Here is a 24,265-nt window from a genome sequence, read left to right as displayed (position 1 = left end):
CTGGACACTGGATTGAGGTGAGTATAATTATCTTTTATTTTCAGGTACCCGTGGATTCTACTTGGAGAAGAGGACCGACTGCTTCGTGTCAACATAGGTAAGTATGTGTGTGTCGGCAGTGTGTAATAAAGTTGTACTTGTCACGGTGTGTGTCTCCTGTTTTTATTTTGGGTATTTTTTCCCCCAGTAGTACTACAGGTACCAGCGGGCCCGTTTTTCTCCCGCATGCTGGTACTTGTGGTTCTCCAAGTACCAGCTTGCGTGGGAGGCTTGCTGGGACTTGTAGTACTACTGGAAAAAACAATATTCTTTCAATTTTGACAAGGCTATCAGCCCCCCATCCGCAGCCCTTGGATGGGGGGGACAGCCTCGGGCTTCACCCCTGCCCCTTGGGTGGCTGGGGGGGGGGACCCCTTGATTGAAGGGGTCCCCACTCCCCCAGGGTACCCCGGCCAGGGGTGACTAGTTGGATATTTAATGCCACGGCCGCAAGGCACTGTATAAAAGTGACCCCCGGCTGTGGCATTATCTGTCCAGCTAGTGGAGCCCGATGCTGGTGTATAAAATACGGGGGACCCCTACTCTTTTTGTCCCCCGTATTTTTTGCACCAGGCGCAGAGCCCGGTGCTGGTTTTAAAAATACGGGGGATCCCTGTCAATTTTTTTTTCCCTGCATTTTTAGAACCAGGACCAGCTCGAAGAGCCCAAGGCTGGTTATGCTTTGGAGGGGGGACCCCACGCCATTTTTTTTCTGAATTTTACCATTCCATCTAAAAAAAATAAAATAAAAATAAAAATATTATTTTAAAAAATATATAAATAATACTTGTGCCTCCAAAAAAGACAAACCAAGTACCTAATCCCTTCTAATATAAATAGATATGCTATTATCAATAAAAAAAAACACAAAAAAAATGTTTTAAAATTTTTTTATTAGTTTCACCCACCAAAGTGTGGCGGATTGAAAATGTCGAATTTACTGTCTAAAAGCACTGTTGTCGAATTTCCAAACTTCAATTAAATATACTTTGGTCGAATTGACGCACTTGTATCATTGCAGAAAAGTCGAATTTCAAAAAGTCGAATTTTGAAAGTCCGTTTTTTGGACGGAAAGTACTGAATTGCATTGACGATTTTTTTTTGGGGGGGGCGAAAAAGTCCCGAAATTCGACAATTTCGGGAATTCGACCGCAATTGCATATACCCCTATATGCTGTTTTATTGGGCTGTCCTACAGAAACATGCTATTTTATTTGTTTTTATAATTAATGGTTTCAATTTATTTCAAACCATTTTACAAATAAATAAAGCATTTCCATTTTGGCATCATTAGCTTGTGAACTGCACACTGGATTTCCTAGACAGCTAATTTAAAAAATATTTGAGAAGCAGAGTCTGAGACTTAGCTGACAAAATAAATTACATGGTTGTATAGTAGTTTCTCTGACGTCCTAGTGGATGCTGGGAACTCCGTAAGGACCATGGAGAATAGATTGGCTCCGCAGGAGACTGGGCACTCTAAAAGAAAGATTAGGTACTATCTGGTGTGCACTGGCTCCTCCCACTATGACCCCCTCCAGACCTCAGTTAGATTTCTGTGCCCGGCCGAGCTGGATGCACACTAGGGGCTCTCCTGAGCTCCTAGAAAGAAAGTTTATTTTAGGTTTTTTATTTTACAGTGAGACCTGCTGGCAACAGGCTCACTGCATCGAGAGACTAAGGGGAGAAGAAGCGAACCTACCTGCTTGCAGCTAGCTTGGGCTTCTTAGGCTACTGGACAACATTAGCTCCAGAGGGATCGACCGCATGGAACTGGCCTTGGTGTTCGTTCCCAGAGCCGCGCCGCCGGCCCCCTTAAAGAGCCAGAAGCAAGAAGAGGTCCGGAAAATCGGCGGCAGAAGACTTCGGTCTTCACCAAGGTAGCGCACAGCACTGCAGCTGTGCGCCATTGCTCCTCATGCACACTTCACACTCCGGTCACTAAGGGTGCAGGGCGCTGGGGGGGGGCGCCCTGAGGGCAATATATGACACCTTGCCTGGCAAATCTACATCATATATAGTCCTAGAGGCTATATAGATGTAAAATTACCCCTGCCAGTATTCCAGAAAAAGCGGGAGAAAGTCAGTTGAAAAAGGGGCGGGGCTTCTCCCTCAGCACACTGGCGCCATTTTCTCTTCACAGTGCATCTGGAAGACAGCTCCCCAGGCTCTCCCCTGTAGTTTTCAGGCTCAAAGGGTTAAAAAGAGAGGGGGGGCACAACATTTAGGCGCAATATTGTATATACAAGCAGCTATTGGGAAAATTCACTCAATATAGTGTTAATCCCAAAATTATATAGCGCTCTGGTGTGTGCTGGCATACTGTCTCTCTGTCTCCCCAAAGGGCTGTGTGGGGTCCTGTCCTCAGTCAGAGCATTCCCTGTGTGTGTGTGCGGTGTGTCGGTACGGCTGTGTCGACACGTTTGATGAGGAGGCTTATGTGATGGCAGAGCAGATGCTGATAAATGTTATGTCGCCCCCTGTGGGGCCGACACCAGAGTGGATTGATAGGTGGAAGGTATAAACCGACAGTGTCAACTCCTTACATAAAAGGCTGGATGACGTAACAGCTATGGGACAGCCGGCTTCTCAGCCCGCGCCTGCCCAGGCGTCTCAAAGGCCATCAGGGGCTCAAAAACGCCCGCTCCCTCAGATGGCAGACACAGATGTCGACACAGAGTCTGACTCCAGTGTCGACGAGGTTGAGACATATACACAATCCACTAGGAACATCCGTTACATGATCCCGGCAATAAAAAATGTGTTACACATTTCTGACATTAACCCAAGTACCACTAAAAAAAGGGTTTTATGTTTGGGGAGAAAAAGCAGGCAGTGTTTTGTTCCCCCATCAAATGAGTGAATGAAGTGTGAAAAAGCGTGGGTTCCCCCGATAAGAAACTGGTCATTTCTAAAAAGTTACTGATGGCGTACCCTTTCCCGCCAGGTGGATAAGTTACGCTGGGAGATATCCCCTAGGGTGGATAAGGCGCTCACACGTTTGTCAAAAAAGGTGGCACTGCCGTCTTAGGATACGGCCACTTTGAAGGTACCTGCTGATAAAAAGCAGGAGGCTATCCTGAAGTCTGTATTTACACACTCAGGTACTAGACTGAGACCTGCAGATAGTGCTGCTGCAGCGTGGTCTGTAACCCTGTCAAACAGGGATACTATTTTGCGAACATAAGACGTTGTCTTATATATGAGGGATGCACAGAGGGATATTTTGCCGGCTGGCATCCAGAATTAATGCAATGTCCATTCTGTCAGGAGGGTATTAGAGACCCGACACTGGACAGGTGATGCTGACTTTAAAAGGCACATAGAGCCTTATAAGGGTGAGGAATTGTTTGGGGATGGTCTCTGGGACCTCGTATCCACAGCAACAGCTGGGAAGAAAATTTTTTACCTCAGGTTTCCTCACAGCCTAAGAAAGCACTGTATTATCAGGTACAGTCCTTTCGGCTTCAGAAAAGCAAGCGGGTCAAAGGCGCTTCCTTTCTGCACAGAGACGAGGGAAGAGGGAAAAAGCTGCACCAGTCAGCCAGTTCCCAGAATCAAAATTCTTCCCCCGCTTCCTCTGAGTCCACTGCATGACGCGGGGGCTCCACAGGCGTAGCCAGGTACGGTGGGGGGCCGCCTCAAAAATTTCAGCGATCAGTGGGCTCGCTCACAGGTGGATCCCTGGATCCTTCAAGTAGTATCTCAGGGGTACAAGCTGGAATTCGAGGCGTCTCCCCCCCCCGCCGTTTCCTCAAATCTGCCTTGCCGACAACTCCCTCAGGCAGGGAGGCTGTGCTAGAGGCAATTCACAAGCTGTATTCCCAGCAGGTGATAGTCAAGGTGCCCCTACTTCAACAAGGACGGGGTTACTATTCCACACTGTTTGTGGTACCGAAACCGGACGGTTCGGTGAGACCCATTTTAAATTTGAAATCCTTGAACACATACATAAACAAATTCAAGTTCAAGATGGAATCGCTCAGGGCGGTTATTGCAAGCCTGGAGGAGGGGGATTACATGGTATCCCTGGACATCAAGGATGCTTACCTACATGTCCCCATTTACCATCCTCACCAGGAGTACCTCAGATTTGTGGTACAGGATTGCCATTACCAATTCCAAACACTGCTGTTTGGACTGTCCACGGCACCGAGGGTCTTTACCAAGGTAATGGCAGAAATGATGATACTCCTTCGAAAAAAGGGAGTTTTAATTATCCCGTACTTGGACGATCTCCTTATAAAGGCAAGGTCCAAGGAGCAGTTGTTGGTCGGAGTAGCACTATCTCGGGAAGTGCTACAACAGCACGGATGGATTCTATACATTCCAAAGTCACAGCTGGTTCCTACCACACGCCTACAGTTCCTGGGGATGGTTCTGGACACAGAACAGAAAAAAGTGTTTCTCCCGCAGGAGAAAGCCAAGGAGCTGTCATCTCTAGTCAGAGACCTCCTGAAACCAAAACAGGTATCGGTGCATCACTGCACACGAGTCCTGGGAAAAATGGTAGCTTCTTACGAAGCAAAATTCCATTCGGCAGGTTCCATGCAAGAACCTTTCAGTGGGACCTCTTGGACAAGTGGTCGGGATCGCATCTTCAGATGCATCGGCTGATAACCCTGTCTCCAAGGACCAGGGTATCTCTACTGTGGTGGCTGCAGAGTGCTCATCTTCAAGAGGGCCGCAGATTCGGCATACAGGACTGGGTCCTGGTAACCACGGATGCCAGCCTTCGAGGCTGGGGGGCAGTCACACAGGGAAGAAATTTCCAAGGACTTTGGTCAAGTCAGGAGTCGTCCCTACACATAAATATTCTGGAACTGCGCGCCATTTACAATGCCCTAAGTCTGGCAAGGCCTCTGCTTCAAAACCAGCCGGTACTGATCCAATCAGACAACATCACGGCAGTCGCCCATGTAAACCGACAGGGCGGCACAAGAAGCAAGATGGCGATGGCAGAAGCCACAAGGATTCTCCGATGGGCGGAAAATCACGTCTTAGCGCGGTCAGCAGTGTTCATTCCGGGAGTGGACAACTGGGAAGCAGACTTCCTCAGCAGACACGACCTACACCCGGGAGAGTGGGGACTTCATCCAGAAGTCTTCCAACTGTTGGTAAACCGTTGGGAAAGGCCACAGGTGGACATGATGGCGTCCCGCCTAAACAAAAAACTAGATATTGCGCCAGGTCAAGGGACCCTCAGGCAATAGCTGTGGACGCTCTAGTGACACCGTGGGTGTACCAGTCGGTTTATGTATTCCCTCCTCTGCCTCTCATACCAAAGGCACTGAGAATAATAAGAAAACGAGGAGTAAGAACGATACTCGTGGTTCCGGATGGGCCAAGAAGAGCTTGGTACCCAGAACTTCAAGAAATGATATCAGAGGACCCATGGCCTCTACCGCTCAGACAGGATCTGCTACAGCAGGGGCCCTGTCTGTTCCACGACTTACCGTGGCTGCGTTTGACGGCATGGCGGTTGAATTCCGGATCCTAAAGGAAAAGGGCATTCCGGAAGAAGTCATTCCTACGCTGATAAAAGCCAGGAAAGAAGTAACCGCAAACCATTATCACCGTATTTGGCGAAAATATGTTGCGTGGTGTGAGGCCAGGAAGGCCCCAACAGAGGAATTTCAGCTGGGTCGTTTTCTGCACTTCCTACAGTCAGGGGTGACTATGGGCCTAAAATTGGGTTCCATTAAGGTCCAGATTTCGGCTCTGTCGATTTTCTTCCAAAATAGAACTGGCTTCACTGCCTGGAGTTCAGACATTTGTAAAGGGAGTGCTACATATTCAGCCCCCTTTTGTGCCTCCTGTGGCACCTTGGGATCTCAACGTGGTGTTGAGTTTCTTAAAATCACATTGGTTTGAGCCACTTAAAACTGTGGATTTGAAATATCTCACGTGGAAAGTGGTCATGTTATTGGCCTTGGCTTCGGCCAGGCGTGTGTCAGAATTGGCGGCTTTGTCATGTAAAAGCCCTTATCTGATTTTCCATATGGATAGGGCAGAATTGAGGACTCGTCCCCAGTTTCTCCCTAAGGTGGTATCAGCTTTTCACTTGAACCAACCTATTGTAGTGCCTGCGGCTACTAGGGACTTGGAAGATTCCAAGTTACTGGACGTAGTCAGGGCCTTAAAAATTTATATTTCCAGGACGGCTGGAGTCAGGAAAACTGACTCGCTTTTTATCCTGTAGGCACCCAACAAAATAGGTGCTCCTGCTTCTAAGCAGACTATTGCTCGCTGAATTTGTAGCACAATTCAGCTGGAGCATTCTGCGGCTGGATTGCCGCATCCTAAATCAGTAAAAGCCCATTCCACGAGGAAAGTGGGCTCATCTTGGGTGGCTGCCCGAGGGGTCTCGGCTTTACAATTTTGCCGAGCTGCAACTTGGTCAGGGGCAAACACGTTTGCTAAATTCTACAAAATTGATACCCTAGCTGAGGAGGACCTTGAGTTCTCTCATTCGGTGCTGCAGAGTCATCCGCACTCTCCCGCCCGTTTGGGAGCTTTGGTATAATCCCCATGGTCCTTACGGAGTTCCCAGCATCCACTAGGACGTCAGAGAAAATAAGATTTTACTCACCGGTAAATCTATTTCTCGTAGTCCGTTGTGGATGCTGGGCGCCCATCCCAAGTGCGGATTGTCTGCAATACTTGTATGTAGTTATTGCCTAACTAAGGGTTATTGTTGAGCCATCTGTTGCGAGGCTCAGTTATATTTCATACTGTTAACTGGGTGTAGTATCACGAGTTATACGGTGTGATTGGTGTGGCTGGTATGAGTCTTACCCGGGATTCAAAATCCTTCCTTATTGTGTCAGCTCTTCCGGGCACAGTATCCTAACTGAGGTCTGGAGGAGGGTCATAGTGGGAGGAGCCAGTGCACACCAGATAGTACCTAATCTTTCTTTTAGAGTGCCCAGTCTCCTGCGGAGCCCGTCTATTCCCCATGGTCCTTACGGAGTTCCCAGCATCCACTACGGACTACGAGAAATAGATTTACCGGTGAGTAAAATCTTATTATATATATATATATATATAGATATATATAGATATATATAGATATAAAATTATTATTTTTTTATTTTTTTGGGAAGACTTTTTCTTTTCGAGCAGGTCTTCTGTGTTCATGGCTAGTGTCCCATACTCTGTTTTTATCACTAAGTATTACAATACAGAATGACACACAGCAGCAAATATACATTTTGAGGTTTGTAGTTCATAATCTGTATTTCATGTGTATGTATTGTACAATTTTATTTTTTCTTATGATTGTTAGAAAGTGCTGAATTTTTACACAGCACTGAACATATTGGGGGTAATTCCAAGTTGATCGCAGCAGGAAAATTTTTAGCAGTTGGGCAAAACCATGTGCACTGCAAGGGGGGGCAGATATAACATTTGCAGAGAGAGTTAGATTTGGGTGGGTTATTTTGTTTCTGTGCAGGGTAAATACTGGCTGCTTTATTTTTACACTGCAATTTAGATTGCAGATTGAACTCACCACACCCAAATCTATCTCTCTGCACATGTTATATCTGCCCCCCCCCCCCCCCCTGCAGTGTACATGGTTTTGCCCAACTGCTAAAAAAAATTTCCTGCTGCGATCAACTTGGAATTACCCCCATTGAGGGGATCACAGAAGGTATAAATGACCCTGCCTAAATGAGGTTTTATTTGGTTAAGAATTAAATAAATCTTACAGAGCAATACGGTTTATTTGCTGTTTTATGTTTTGGTTGTTTTTAGGGGGGGGGGTTTATTTCGTTTTTTTTTTTTCTTCTAATTTTCAACAAGCTGTGTGACTTTCTAAACACAATAGAGATTCAGCATGAATAATGGACCCCTAATAATAATTTTAGGTTAGGAACTCTGTTCTGACTGTGGCGTGTTCTGCTTTATGCATATTATATGATGTAATACAATTTGCAGGTGCCGTGCTGTCTGAGTCTGCTAGTAGTCCTAAATGGGTAATGATATTGTTTGTGCAAATAGACCTCAAATGATCCACTGAGCTCATTGCCTCCTGCTAGCTAATCGCTCTGCATGTCGCGTTGCCATTTCTCTGTGGTGCACATTTGGCATTTTACATACAGCCTAAACATTTACAAAAGCTACTGCTTAAAATTTTAAATGACTCAAGTGATATACATTGCCACATGTAATCTGTTGACAGTAATTTAGATTCTGAGTATATATTACTGATTCTTTACAGTGCTACCAGCTTCTTATATGATAATACTTGTTGTCATTCTATGCAGCTATGATTAAACATGTGTGTAAATAAAGAGACACTGCTGCCTGCTAGCGCAGACACTACAGTTGTGGGACCATCGGAGTCATAGCTCTCCAACTCCAGATAATTACCAGAGGCCAGTTTTAGCGGCTGGGAAAATGAGCTGCTCCAAGCAAAAGCAGAACTTGTCTGTATCAGTGGAGTTATAAATAGATACACCCCGGAGTTTTTACTATTGCCAGTCTGTCCAGTCCAGTATCGGAGCACTGTGTTTCTCTTTCTGCTTAGATTGTGCAGTTTGCAGAACAGAGGCCTGCCTAGTGTGACTAGTTTATATGCAGTGTCCATAACTATTAGTGTGTATATGTATTTATATATAGATATATATATATATATATAGATATGGTCAGTGCTATTATACAGTACAATTCCGTATTATATGTACAGATAGAGCCACGCTGATCGTGGCTTCATCTGTGCATAGTCGCAAGGTGTGACTTCCGGGTGCACGTCCCATTCAAAGCCTTTTTACGCTGCCCGGCGCACGTGCGCCTAAGCATGCCGTGCACCCCGTCTGCTATGCTGGCTCTATCTGTATGGGCAGTACAAATGATGTAATGGTTAGCAATATCTGCATCACTGCACTGAGGTCATGGGTTCAGTTCCCACCATGGCCCTAACTGTATGGAGTTTGTTTATTCTCTCCTTGCTTGTGAGAGTTTTTTTTTTCTTTACTAGGGGTGGGGCTCTGCCACTGGAATGTTTTATCATCGGGGGATTGTGGGTAATACTGCTGGGAATCTTTCGCCATGGGGGGTGGGGCTATTTCCACGGAGAGGGGGTAAGAATTGTTTTTACATGGGGGCCTATGGACATGGGTAGGGGGCGAGGTGCAAAACACTCAGGTATATATATTTTTGTAAATAAAATATTTACTTGTTTGTTTTTTTATACATTCTAAACTTCGAAAACAAAAAAAATAATTTGGAATGGGTTTTTATGCAAAAATTTGTCAGTTAATTGGCTAATGCAACATGAGTATGCAATGCAGTGTCAAGTGATGTTTTAAAAACCATATTCCAGCAATGTGATTAATTGGTTGCACACATTTACATTTATGCACAATGAGACATTAGTACCCTTCAGACTGTAACATACACTAGGATTATAGCACTTGCAAATCCGACACCTCCAGCATGCTACTTTTGCAATTTTTCATACACATTTCCAGGTTAGACATATGCCAGAAAAAGACACGCATTGCAAGAAGACGCATGTCAAAAAATTAATGAATTTGTAGGAGTACCTGTGCTTGAATAGTACCTGTAATTCTTTGAGAGTACAATAAATTTGGAACAAATGCATCATTGTTTTCAAATGTGTTTTTGTGTTCATTTACAAAAATACTACAGGCATAGTCAAACTTTGTCTTAATGTAGTTTTGGTTGCACGTCTTTTTAGTCTTTGCAGAGGTTCATAAGAATACATAAACTCAGAGGTGGATTTAGACCTCACGGGGCCCTAAGCAAGACACAAATTTAGGGCCCCCCTCCCTCCTTCTTTCCTCCTTATATTCTATTACAGTGTATCACTTCCTCCTTCACTAATTGCATCCTCATCTCTAGCTTCCATTATTACACCACGCAGTTACTGCATTTTAGATCAGTGCTTCCCTCACTGAATGTAGCAGGTCCCTATACCCCATTATTACACCCTCACTCACTGACCGCATTGTACAGTATATGAGTGATTGAGGCTTACAACACTGCAGGACTGGCTAGACAGGCATGCGTTGGAACCAGCATCCAACAGCTGTCTAATCATTGACTGCCTGCTAGGATTATTCAGGCAGCCCAGTGCTCCAACATTTTTGATGGTGGTCGCGGTCCGCTGGAAATGCCCTCCATACAGGCTTATTGTTGGGGCCCCCTGAGACCGACAGGGCCCTAAGCAGCTGTCTTGGTTGCCTTGTGGGTAAATCCTCCTCTGCATAAACGGCATTCAAAGCAACAAGTAATAATTCATAGGCTGTTCTGAATATTTTGTATAATTTAAATTGACACCTATCCCAGTTCTGTAAGGATAAGTTTACAAGAGTTGGACTACGGCAAAACACTGCAATCGAGCTCTTGTTCTTTTGTAATACAAAGCAGTTGTAAAATAATATAGTAACAAGCATGTGGTTAGCAGAGTCCTTTTTTCATACCGTAACAGTGATCGCAAAATACGCGCTATAGCGCGTTTTTACGCGGTACAGGGAGAAAGAGACTCACATTTTAAAAATGAGCGGGTCCTGCAGGACGTGCTGTGAGTCAGAGTCCTGTTTGCGCCTTAGCCGATACTGAAATGGTATTGGCTAAGCCGCACATAGACTAACAGCGCGTCCTGCAGTCATACTTCTGTGCCGGCCTCTCCAGCCAATCACTGCCAGTGCCAGCGGCATGTCCCCATCATAGGCGTGCGCACACCCTAATGTTGGCCAGCCCCCACACACCGGACGGCTCGGTACCTACGCTGCTGACATCCGCGGGCAGTCCTGCACGCTACTGAGCACAGGTCCGCCTCGCGGCGGGCGGTAAGCCCCGACCTGACATCACATCGGGGCTTGTAGAGAGGAACATCAGCGCACCGCAGCCCAGGACTCAGGAGGAGTCATGAGGACGGTTACTTGGAGGCAAAGTCGGATTAATGACAATGCTGACTGGGGCTTCCAGGAGCATCTTCCACCCTCACCTCTCCGGAAGCACCAGGCGGGAGCAACTGCTACTGTGCTAGGAGCCTTGGATATATTGTACTGGAAGAAACTGTTCCAGCTGCTGTTACTCCAGCTGCTGGCATCACCACGTTAGCTTGGCATTGGTGGACAGTTTGGAGCAGGACTAGAGGCTGTGTGTTGGGGACTTACTCATCAGTGACCAGGAGGAGAGAGGTGGAGGTGGCCTTTGCAGAGGCATCATGTGGAATGCAGGCAACATGGATTCTAACCAGACCACTTTCAGGGCACATAATATGCCATTTAAACTTCCCGTGTCTGAGCCAGGTGAACTGAAGGTTTCTCATCGTCTTGGTGAGTGCTTAGAGACCAATTTTGGTCTTGGACAGACCCCATGATTTGTGGATGTGTTGATGCCGTAACTAACATTACAGTGCCGACTTGTAGTGTAAGAAATTAGCATTTTATTATACGGTAAAAAAGCTAATCCTCTCAGTAGTAGGGCATAGGGGAGGGGGCACTAAAAATCTGCATTTAATTAACATCGGTAGGGTGACACTTCTTAACTAGGTGTCTTTTAATTTTAAGAAGGTTGTTAAGAGATTTGTGCTGGGAGGATCTTCGGTGCTGAGCGGATATCTATGTGGGGGTGGGCTTGTGCTACAGGGAGATCTGTGTGATGGGAGACATTTGTGCTTGGGGGTGCTATATAAGGGAAAGAGCTGTGTGATGTGTGTATAGCTGTGTGAGGAGAGAGAGCTATGGGTTGGGGTGGAGAACTGAGTATGTATTTTATATACTGTATACATTAATCATGCCCCAAACCTGTATCTTGCCTAGCGACCTATTAAGTCCCAATGGTAAAATAGTGCTAGACACCCCCGATCGGCGATGCTAGATACGCCATTCTGGCAGTGAACACCATAATAAAATGTGCTTTGCATGCCTATGGTTCCCATGTAGGCGTCTCCCGAGACCTACGTCCTCCTTGCCGCCAGCGTGCTGCTCAGCACTGTGCTGTTCTATGTAACAACGACCGTCTCCCTGCACACAGCGTGATCATTGCCCAGTGTTGCATGTATTTAACATCATCGCTGACTAAAGGACAATCCTCCCACCGGTTTGTCTGAGGTTTCACCACGTAGTGCCTTCCAAATTGAGGTGCAGTGATTTGAAATCCTCTCACAGAAGGTACATGTCGTCATACCGACGTAAGCCAGTCCGCAAGGGCAGGTTAATAGATAATGTGGTCCATCTGGTAGTGAAATGTATTTTAAAATCGCTGCACCACTGTGATGATGTGTGTGTGTGTATATATAATATAATATAATATAATATTCGGTTCGATCCGGCACTCAGTATTGCCAAGGTCTCATAAGGTACTTGCTCTGGTGCCCTCCCCAGGTCAGTAACCCAGTAATAACATGCAAGTAAACGGGCGGCACTCTCCAGACTTTCAAGTTTCAATAGAGTCCTTTAATCCTACGTGACGTTTCGGGCTCTCGCCTGTCGTCAGGGACAATCATACACATGAATGTCCCTGACGACGGGCGGGAGCCCGAAATGTAACGTAGGATTAAAGGATGCTATTGAAACTTGAAAGTCTGGAGAGTGCCGCCCGTTTACTTGCATGATATATATATATATATATATAATCTCCTGTGCAGGTCACATACATTTTATACTCTGTGTGTGTGTGTCTAGCTATCACTACAGAGATCTTATTGCCTGGTCCTAACCCCCTCCTTCTTTCTACTCTTACCCCCTCCATGTCCCAGAGCTTCTGCCCCTAACCCCCTCCCTAGCCCCAGCACTGCCCTCTGTATGCCCAAGTACTGTCCAAACTGCTATCAACCTTTACCCCCTCCATACTCCTAGCACTGTCTGCCCTTAGTATTGCCCCAAGTGCTATCTACCTTTACCCCCTCAATTACCCCAGCACCGCCCCAACTGTTATCTACTCTTAACCCCTCCTTAGCTCCAGTACGGCCTGCCCCTAACCCACTCCTTTCCTTCAGTACTGCCCCAATAGCTGTCGGCCCTCGTCCCCTATAATATGTGATGGGACCCAGCAATAGTGGAGCAGGACCCCTATTTTTTAAATTAAGGGGTCCCTGGGACCCACAATTTTTTTCGCTCAGCGCGATCACTGCCGTGAGAAGAATTAAGATATTGGCTACTGTGACACTGTTGCTGGTCGGTAAAATTCTTAATATGCTAAAATAACTCAAACCATTTTGCTGGTTATCCAAAAAGGGTTCATAATAACATAATAAAACATTTTACTCACTGTACCAGTTGGCTTATTATGTGGACACCCTTTTATATGTACAGTACTTATGACATACGTATTTACCGAGCCACTGGAATATTTTTGTTTTCTCACCATTGCTGGCTAAGCAAGTTATATAGTTGGCTTTAAACTTGTGTAAAATTTATGAATTATGCAAATGTCATTTTTTTTTCATATATTTTTTTTAGCAGAATATGCTAGTTTTATGTTAATGTTTGTTCTTATGTATAGGTAATGAGTTGTAATGGTATTTTTGTAGCGCGCATCTAAACAAACACTTTCCTCCACTTTTTGCTATGCATGTCTTTCTGCATCAGGGTGGGCAGATACTATGTACTGTAGCAACTGTGCAAAAAAAACTTTGCTCTGGCCTGTAAACTATTCTGCTAGTTCTTAGACTTGACTGACATCATCCTGTAATTTAAGATTACATAGTTTCTTCAACCCTGCTTTAGAACTCCCTCTAATCATATTTCTCGTTCTTTGTTCATATATTTAAATGTGCATAAAATATGTCTGTGGAGGTTGACACCACGTCCCTATCATCCCTGATTGACTTGCTTCTCTCTCATGCCCTGAACAAGCCACTTCCCTATACAAAGCATCCCTTACTTCTGCTCTTAACTTTGTCCCTTCACCAACCACTATTCACCCTCACAAATGAATTTCTAAACCCTGGCACACCAATTGCGCCAGATATCTGCAAAAATGCTCACGTACTGCTGAGCAACACTGGTGGAAATCACGCTCTAGGGCAGACTTATTCTATTTCTAACTACTCGTGCTTCAGTGCTGCCCTTTCCCTCGCTAAACAGTCATACTTCAAGAACCTAATCTCCTCCCAGACTTTCAACCCCTGGCACCCCTTTGCCACTCTCAACGCACTCCTCCACCTCATCTCCCCTCCTCACTCTCTGCTCTTTGCCACTTCACATTCAAAATGTACTCCATACGTCAGGACATCACATCTCACCAGACCATCAGCAACCAGCCACCTCATATCCCTTGCCACCCCTCCCCATCCCTCTCACCAACTCTGACATATTTCTCCCATGTATCTGGTGAGGAAGTCATGGCCCTCATCTATTCCCCCACCACCACCTCCACACTTGACCCTATCCCCTCCAGCCTCCTCCGCTACCTCTCTCCTTTTGCCTGTTCCCATCTTGCCCACCTTCTCAATCTCTTAGGTTAACTCATTAGTTCTTTTAACTTCCAACATCATCTCTATGCTGATCATACTCAAATCTATCTTTCCGCCCCCGCTTTCCTCACTCGTATCTCCAACTATTTCTCTGCTATCTCTTCTTGGATGTCCCAGCGCTTTCTTAAACTTAACATGTCTAAGACTGAGCTGATCATCTTCCCACCCTCCTGCACAACCTCCCATCCCACAATTTCATTATCTATTGATGGCACAACTGTCTCCTCTAGCCCCAAGTACGCTGTCTTTGAGTAATCCTTGACTTCTTCCTCTCCTTCAAACCACACATTTAGCACCTTTAACAAACCTGCCATTTTGATCTCAAAAATATTTCCTGGATCAGTGCTTTTCTGACGCTCTCCCATTTACATCTCTGACCATATCTCCCTTTACAATCTCACCCAACCTCTTCGACTGCTAATGCATGCCGACTCTCCTGCTTACTGATTACTTTCTCCCACTCCTACCTCCAAGATTTTTCACATGCTACTCCCTTTCTCTGGAATTCTCTACCTCTCCCCCTCAGACTCTCCATCTCTCTGCAGAACTTCAAATGGGCTCTTAAGGCCCACTTTTTCACCAATTCCAGCCAAATCTCATCATAACCCTCTGTTCCACGCTCTGTCTACCCCATCTGTGAATGTAAGCTCTCACTAGTAGGGCCTTCTTCCCTCATGTGCTCATCCTTTTCTTACTTTAATAATTTTCAACTGCACCAAATCCCGTGGTTTTCTGCCACCTTGATACTTATTTCAGTGCAATCTGCTGATATAGCTATGTTTATTTACCCTGTACTTGTCCTATATTGTCTTCAACTGTAAGTCGCTGTTTTCCTGTTTTGTTTGTTAATGTACTCTGTATTTGGGCGCTGCAGAACCCTTGTGGCGCCATATAAATAAAGTATAATAATATATCTATGTCTATCATTCTCTCGTATCTACTTAACAAAACCTATGCTCGCTCTCCCTTGCAATCTCTGTCTTACTCTATGCCGGCGACCACGATCTCTCCCTTTCTATACCTGTGCTTGCTGTCTATACCTGTGCTCACTCATACTCTATACCTGTGCGCGCTCTCTATATTAGTGGCCAGGCTCTCACTCTTTAAATGAGCGTTCACTCTCTGTAACCCTCTTTATTACACCCGGCCACTGTAACAGTCTCTCTATCCTGAGCTCCTTCCATTCTTTCTAAAGTATGTTGACCGCATTTTACCCTTTTGGACATCACTATTACACATTTGCTCATATATGTATATGGTTCCTTGTCCTATTAAGTCTACATTTGAGCAGATTTTAAATCTTTCATATTTCAATTTGCGTTAGATTTTTGATGCAGAATATATTTTACTATATAACATTCTTGCATCAAAATTTAGTGTGGTGATTATATTAAGATAAGCAACCTTTGCTCAGCTTTCCTTGCACCTTAAGTTATCTCGATGTGAAGTACCTTTGCAACAATTTCAGATGCACATCATGGAGAAATTAATTACCACCCATGAAGTTAAAAAACATACTTCTTCCATCATGACAACTTTAAAATTAGAAAGACAGCTTAAGTAGTAACTAACATTACCTCCTATTATATTCTGTTTTTATTGTAGCAATAAAAATTAATCTGAAACCTTAATTTAATGTCCTAAAGTAATTGTTCCATGTTCTATAAAATGAGTTCTTACTATATAGGCCTATGTTGTATGGATTTTTATGCTGCTTCTTTTTTAAAATTTTTATTTATTTATTTTTTTAGCGGCATTGGTCGAAATTGGCCCTGGGCTTCAGGTGGCAGCAGTATCCTGGCTGAGTTTGGGACCTTACATTTGGAGTTTATACATTTAACTCAAGTATCTGGAAACCCAGTATTTGCCGAAAAGGTTAGTAAATTCTTTCTAGGTCGGAAAGTGCTGATGCATACTAAATTTCTGCACATACATAAAAGAAACCACCTCATCCAGTAGCTGGTGACTACTCATACTGGATTTTGTAAAATAGTTGCACTTCAGTGATATTGCAGTTTACAGTTCTACAGAGGGGATGACCTCTTAATGTCTCAGCAAATTTTAGGTCTGCTGTTAAGGGAGGGTGAGGGGGTTGTTTTGTAAAATATTGTAATTCTCTTCTAAATCTGTTGTAATTTCCTGGAAAATGCCATTTTTATTTTACCTGAATACACTTTCCAGCAACTCTCAAGATGAATACAAAATAACAGTGTTGACAATTGGAAAGCCTAGCGCCTGCTGAGTGCTGTAATTTACAAACAGCATGCTAGCACACCTTGATTAATGAATGATGTAGACTGTTGACTAGCAGGCCAACAAGAAAATATTAGCATTTAGTTTGTAGCTTCTGTAAATTGTTTTTTTTTTCTTTACTTCTCTTCATAAGCATTATTTTCTTATCGCTACTTTCTCCTTTACCAGTAGCATTTATAACATTGTACATATTTACAGTTTAAGCTATCTTTTAGTCTACCAATGACCTAAATCTACCATGACATTCCTTGTAAGAAGGGTCTCCATAACAAATTGTTTTTTTACATCAATATGGTCAGTATTTTGAGGCTAATCATATTTACTCCAGTGATGTGCCGCAAAGTGCTTCTGTGCAGATATCCATTCTAAGGTGACGTCTGGTATATAGTTGCAGGTATATGTTTTATTATGGGTCCAATATATTAGGTCAATGTTAGATGTAGGCGACATGACTGCATACCATTTCTTATAATACCCCCTGGACACAAGAAACTTAGTATGATACCCAGATTATATAGACACCTGGCAATACACAGTCCCAAATTATTAGATTGTCCCTTGGGCTGAATACACACTATGCAATATATCGAGCATTCAGCTGATGAATAATACATCATTAAGTAGATCAGCGTGTGTGTGTACACCCGATATGTCTGTGAACAATGTCGGTCATAGGCATGTCACATGGGCAATGCAGCACAGCAGTTGGCCGTAGATCTTGCAGATGCCTGTGTGTATGGGAGACCCATATGCTGACTGCAGGAGTCGCCAACAATGACGTCAATACCGGTTCCTGTGCATATCATTTGGTAAGTGTGTGCGTCAGCCTTATCATATAGGTCGGCTGGACAGCTACAGTGTCTAACCAGCCTTAATTACAGGTTTTATTGCTTGTCAAAAACAATTTGTTACTATTTATTTTTTATATTTTTAATGGAATACCAATAAAGAAGTTATTCATGTAAGTATTCTCTGCTGGGCTGGACTACAAGTATATTTAGTTGCCACTGGTAAAACATGGGCTTATGAGAAAATCCTATGTTCTATTTCTATCCTGGGAGGTAACTGGATCCCTCCTACTCTGAAAGGCAGCAAAATCTACAGCAATGCGCTTTTATTAGTGAAAGAGTACTATCCATGTATTTGCAGATGTCATTCTGAAGTTTTGAAGAAATTTTATATATGGCAATTTATATTTGTGTTGAATGTTGTAGGTATTTTTTATCATTTTTTTTTTTGGGGGGGGGGTTTCATTTGATTTATAAATGTAATTGAAATTTCTAAAGTGATGCATACTGGACATGTTATTGTTCATCTGATCAAGATAGACTTTGAACATTAACCTCCATTCACATCAGATGCAAACATTTCAGGCTGGGCTTTCCCTGACATGGTTGCATATGATGCGACCAGTCTGAAATGCACACTGGGTGACTTATAGAAAAAAAAATCTTCCAGCAGCTCCAATCTTAGAGGATGCTCCCAGCCCCTCTGCACCCATAGCTCCTCCCCCTAGTGTTGTTGATCTATGTTTTTACCGTTAATAGCACCCCTGTTGTCAAGTGAACATCAGCCTGATAGCCATGGTCTGTCTCTGCTCAGAACCCAACCATTGTTGCCTAAACCATCAATGTTTTCTAACAAAGGTTTTAAACCATCGGTTATCAATGGTACAGTCAACAATAGCCATTACTACAGTGTACCATAAACATTTCTATTTTTATGGTGTTTTATGTTTAAAAAAGATAATTATAATAAAATCATGTCGGATAAGTTTTAAATAGATTTTCTTGACCTTATGCAATTAAAAAAAGACATTTTTTTGAGTCGTTTTCGGAAAAAATATTAGCTAGTTAAGTGGTTAAACAGTTTTGACGTATAATAGTGGGTAGCAGCATCAGTCTGTAGTCACATGCTTAAAATAGCATTACCCCTGTAACACATGCAAAATGCATATCATTTGTGTTGTAACTGTGTACTATACTGACTGATTGGCACATGGTGAAAATTAATAATGAAACATTTTATTTTATTCCAAGTGCATCAATAAAGTGAAATGCATATGTTTATTTTTTAGGTTTTGAATATTCGAAAAGTATTAAATCGATTGGATAAACCCCAAGGGCTTTATCCCAACTACCTGAATCCAAACAGCGGCCAATGGGGACAACGTAAGTGTATTTGTTCCTTTGTACAATTTAGTTTAAGGACAGATAGGCTTTTGTTGTCATTTGATAGCCTATTTAATTTAATATATGTATGTATTTATTTAATGATATACATTTTTTTATATGTTATATTTATATTAACTGTAGTTACTTAGATTTTAATGGTCTAGGCTGATGTGCTGACTTACATACAGTAATTTCACACTGATAAAGACAGCGCCTTATCCATGACAAATGTAATTTGATGACAGCCAATCACCAAATAAAAGGGATGATCTATCAAAGGTTTGAAAAGTTCTGTTGTCATAAAAGAGGGATGTTTCTTTTTGCCAGCAATAGGATTTTCTCCGCTATCAATAGCTCCCATGATACCATGGGAGCTATTGATGACACTATTTATCAACTAAAGTTGCAAAATCCATTTCTCTGACGTCCTAGTGGATGCTGGGACTCCGTAAGGACCATGGGGAATAGCGGCTCCGCAGGAGACAGGGCACAAGAATAAAAGCTTTAGGATCAGGTGGTGTGCACTGGCTCCTCCCCCTATGACCCTCCTCCAAGCCTCAGTTAGATTTTTGTGCCCGAACGAGAAGGGTGCAGGCTAGGTGGCTCTCCTGAGCTGCTTAGAATAAAAGTTTATTTTAGGTTTTTTATTTTCAGTGAGTCCTGCTGGCAACAGGCTCACTGCATCGTGGGACTAAGGGGAGAAGAAGCGAACTCACCTGCGTGCAGAGTGGATTGGGCTTCTTAGGCTACTGGACATTAGCTCCAGAGGGACGATCACAGGATCAGCCTGGATGGGTCCCGGAGCCGCGCCGCCGGCCCCCTTACAGAGCCAGAAGAGCGAAGAGGTCCGGTGAAATCGGCGGCAGAAGACGGTCCTGTCTTCAGACTAAGGTAGCGCACAGCACCGCAGCTGTGCGCCATTGCTCTCAGCACACTTCACACTCCGGTCACTGAGGGTGCAGGGCGCTGGGGGGGGAGCGCCCTGAGACGCAATATAAACAGATAATACCTTAGGTTGGCAAAAGAATACATCACATATAGCTCCTGGGCTATATGGATGTATTTTAACCCCTGCCATTTTTACAGAAAAGAGCGGGAGATAAGGACGTCGTGAAGGGGCGGAGCCTATCTCCTCAGCACACAAGCGCCATTTTCCCTCACAGCTCCGCTGGAAGGACGGCTCCCTGACTCTCCCCTGCAGACCTGCTACAGAATCAGGGTAAAAAAGAGAAGGGGGGGCACTATTGGCAGCTAATAATAATAAACAGCAGCTATAAGGGAATAACACTTATATAAGGTTATCCCTGTATATATATATATAGCGCTTGGTGTGTGTTGGCAGACGCTCCCTCTGTCTCTCCAAAGGGCTAGTGGGGTCCTGTCCTCTATCGGAGCATTCCCGGTGTGTGTGCTGTGTGTCGGTACGTGTGTGTCGACATGTATGAGGAGGAAAATGATGTGGAGGCGGAGCAATTGCCTGGGTTAGTGATGTCACCCCCTAGGGAGTCGACACCTGACTGGATGATCGTATTTAAAGAATTAAGTGATAATGTCAGCACTTTGCAAAAAACTGTTGACGACATGAGACAGCCGGCAAATCAATTAGTGCCTGTCCAGGCGTCTCAGACACCGTCAGGGGCCCTAAAACGCCCGTTACCTCAGTGGGTCGACACAGACCCAGACACAGATACTGAGTCTAATGTCGACGGTGAGGAGACAAACGTAATGTCCAGTAGGGCCACACGTTACATGATCACGGCAATGAAGGAGGCATTGAACATTTCTGACACTACAAGTACCACAAAGAAGGGTATTATGTGGGGTGTGAAAAAACTACCAATAGTTTTTCCTGAGTCAGATGAATTAAATGACGTGTGTGATAAAGCGTGGGTTTCCCCCGACAAAAAACTGCTAATTTCTAATAAATTATTGGCACTATATCCTTTCCCGTCAGAGGTTAGGACGCGTTGGGAAACACCCCCTAGGGTAGATAAGGCGCTCACACGTTTATCTAAACAAGTAGCGTTACCGTCTCCTGATACGGCCACCCTCAAAGAACCAGCTGATAGAAGGCTGAAAAATATCCTAAAAAGTATATACACACATACTGGTGTTATACTGCGACCAGCAATCGCTTCAGCCTGGATGTGCAGTGCTGGAGTCGCGTGGTCGGATTCCCTGACTGAAAATATTGATACCCTGGATAGGGACAATATATTGTTAACTATAGAGCATTTGAAGGATGCATTACTATATATGCGTGATGCACAGAGGGATATTTGCACCCTGGCATCAAGAGTAAGTGCTATGTCCATTTCTGCCAGAAGAGCGTTATGGACGCGACAGTGGTCAGGGGATGCGGATTCCAAACGACATATGGAAGTATTGCCGTATAAAGGGGAGGAGTTATTTGGGGCTGGTCTATCGGACCTGGTGGCCACGGCAACGGCTGGAAAGTCCACCTTTTTACCCCAGGTCACTTCACATCAGCAGAAAAAGACACAGTCTTTTCAAACTCAGTCCTTTCGTTCCCATAAGTACAAGCGAGCAAAAGGCCACTCTTTTCTGCCCCGGGGCAGAGGAAGAGGAAAAAGACTGCACCATGCAGCCGCTTCCCAGGAGCAGATGCCCTCCCCTGCTTCTGCCAAGTCTTCAGCATGACGCTGGGGCTTTACAAGCAGACTCAGACATGGTGGGGGCCCGTCTCAAGAATTTCAACGCGCAGTGGGCTCACTCGCAAGTGGACCCCTGGATTCTACAGGTAGTATCGCAGGGGTACAAACTGGAATTCGAGGCGTTTCCCCCTCGCCGGTTCCTGAAGTCTGCTCTACCAAAGTCTCCCTCCGACAGGGAGGCAGTTTTGGAAGCCATTCACAAGCTGTATTCCCAGCAGGTGATAATCAAGGTACCCCCCCTACAACAGGGAAAGGGGTATTATTCCACGCTGTTTGTGGTACCGAAGCCGGACGGCTCGGTGAGACCAATTTTAAATCTGAAATCCTTGAACACTTACATAAAAAGGTTCAAATTCAAGATGGAGTCACTCAGAGCGGTGATAGCGAACCTGGAAGAAGGGGACTATATGGTGTCTCTGGACATCAAAGATGCTTATCTCCACGTCCCAATCTACCCTTCTCACCAAGGGTACCTCAGGTTTGTAGTACAAAACTGTCATTATCAGTTTCAGACGCTGCCGTTTGGGTTGTCCACGGCACCTCGGGTCTTTACCAAGGTAATGGCCGAAATGATGATTCTTCTTCGAAGAAAAGGCATCTTAATTATCCCTTACTTGGACGATCTCCTGATAAGGGCAAGGTCCAGGGAACAGTTAGAAGTCGGAGTAGCACTATCTCAGGTAGTGTTACGTCAGCACGGGTGGATCCTAAATATTCCAAAATCGCAGCTGATTCCAACGACACGTCTACTGTTCCTAGGAATGATTCTGGACACAGTCCAGAAGAAGGTGTTTCTCCCGGAGGAGAAGGCCAGGGAGTTATCCGAGCTAGTCAGGAACCTCCTAAAACCAGGCCAGGTGTCAGTGCATCAGTGCACGAGGGTCCTGGGAAAAATGGTGGCTTCTTACGAAGCGATTCCATTCGGAAGATTCCATGCAAGAACGTTTCAGTGGGATCTACTGGACAAATGGTCCGGATCGCATCTTCAGATGCATCAGCGGATAACCCTGTCGCCAAGGACAAGGGTGTCTCTCCTGTGGTGGCTGCAGAGTGCTCATCTACTAGAGGGCCGCAGATTTGGCATTCAGGATTGGATCCTGGTGACCACGGATGCAAGCCTGAGAGGCTGGGGAGCAGTCACACAGGGAAGAAATTTCCAGGGCTTGTGGTCAAGCATGGAAACATCTGTTCATATAAACATTCTGGAACTAAGGGCCATTTACAATGCCCTAAGTCAAGTGAAACCCCTGCTTCAGGGTCAGGCGGTATTGATCCAATCGGACAACATCACGTCAGTCGCCCACGTAAACAGACAGGGCGGCACGAGAAGCAGGAGGGCAATGGCAGAAGCTGCAAGGATTCTTCGCTGGGCGGAAAATCATGTGATAGCACTGTCAGCAGTGTTCATTCCGGGAGTGGACAACTGGGAAGCAGACTTCCTCAGCAGACACGACCTCCACCCGGGAGAGTGGGGACTTCACCCAGAAGTCTTCCACCTGATAGTAAACCGTTGGGAAAAACCAAAGGTGGACATGATGGCGTCCCGTCTAAACAAAAAACTAGACAGATATTGCGCCAGGTCAAGGGACCCTCAGGCAATAGCGGTGGACGCTCTGGTAACGCCGTGGGTGTACCAGTCAGTGTATGTGTTCCCTCCTCTGCCTCTCATACCAAAAGTACTGAGAATCATAAGAAGGAGAGGAGTAAGAACTATACTCGTGGTTCCGGATGGGCCAAGAAGGACTTGGTACCCGGAACTTCAAGAGATGCTCACGGACGAACCGTGGCCTCTACCTCTAAGAAAGGACCTGCTCCAGCAGGGGCCTTGTCTGTTCCAAGACTTACCGCGGCTGCGTTTGACGGCATGGTGGTTGAACGCCGGATCCTGAAGGAAAAAGGCATTCCAGATGAAGTCATCCCTACCCTGGTCAAGGCCAGGAAGGACGTAACCGCAAAACATTATCACCGCATTTGGCGAAAATATGTTGCGTGGTGTGAGGCCAAGAAGGCCCCTACAGAGGAATTTCAACTGGGTCGTTTCCTCCATTTCCTGCAAACAGGACTATCTATGGGCCTAAAATTAGGGTCCATTAAGGTTCAAATTTCGGCCCTGTCGATTTTCTTCCAGAAAGAACTGGCTTCAGTGCCTGAAGTTCAGACATTTGTAAAAGGGGTACTGCATATACAGCCTCCTTTTGTGCCTCCAGTGGCACCTTGGGATCTCAATGTTGTGTTGAGTTTCCTAAAGTCACATTGGTTTGAACCACTCACCACTGTGGACTTAAAATATCTCACATGGAAGGTGACGATGCTGTTAGCCCTGGCTTCAGCCAGGCGTGTGTCAGAATTGGCGGCTTTATCATATAAAAGCCCTTACTTAATTTTTCATTCTGACAGGGCAGAATTGAGGACTCGTCCTCAATTTCTACCTAAGGTGGTTTCTGCATTTCACATGAACCAACCTATTGTGGTACCTGCGGCTACTAGGGACTTGGAGGACTCTAAGTTGCTTGACGTTGTCAGGGCCCTGAAAATATGTTTCCAGGACGGCTGGAGTCAGAAAATCTGACTCACTGTTTATCCTGTATGCACCCAACAAACTGGGTGCTCCTGCTTCTAAGCAGACGATTGCTCGTTGGATTTGTAGTACAATTCAGCTTGCACATTCT

General features: G+C 44.9%; 1 protein-coding gene across 1 annotated transcript in view; it reads left to right on the top strand.

Annotated features, from left to right (window-relative positions):
* Positions 1-24,265, top strand: part of MAN1A1 (mannosidase alpha class 1A member 1) — a 523,182-nt gene that overhangs the window by 389,538 nt on the left and 109,379 nt on the right. Inside the window, exons 6-7 of the mRNA XM_063917232.1 lie at positions 16,246-16,369; positions 18,825-18,918. Coding sequence (XP_063773302.1) covers positions 16,246-16,369; positions 18,825-18,918 — 218 coding nt within the window. The remainder of the gene's footprint in view (positions 1-16,245; positions 16,370-18,824; positions 18,919-24,265) is intronic.

Source organism: Pseudophryne corroboree, chromosome 4 (genome assembly GCF_028390025.1).
Source record: "Pseudophryne corroboree isolate aPseCor3 chromosome 4, aPseCor3.hap2, whole genome shotgun sequence".
NCBI lineage: Eukaryota > Metazoa > Chordata > Amphibia > Anura > Myobatrachidae > Pseudophryne > Pseudophryne corroboree.
Note: the sequence above shows the minus strand (reverse complement) of the source record. Positions and strands in the feature narration are given on the sequence as shown.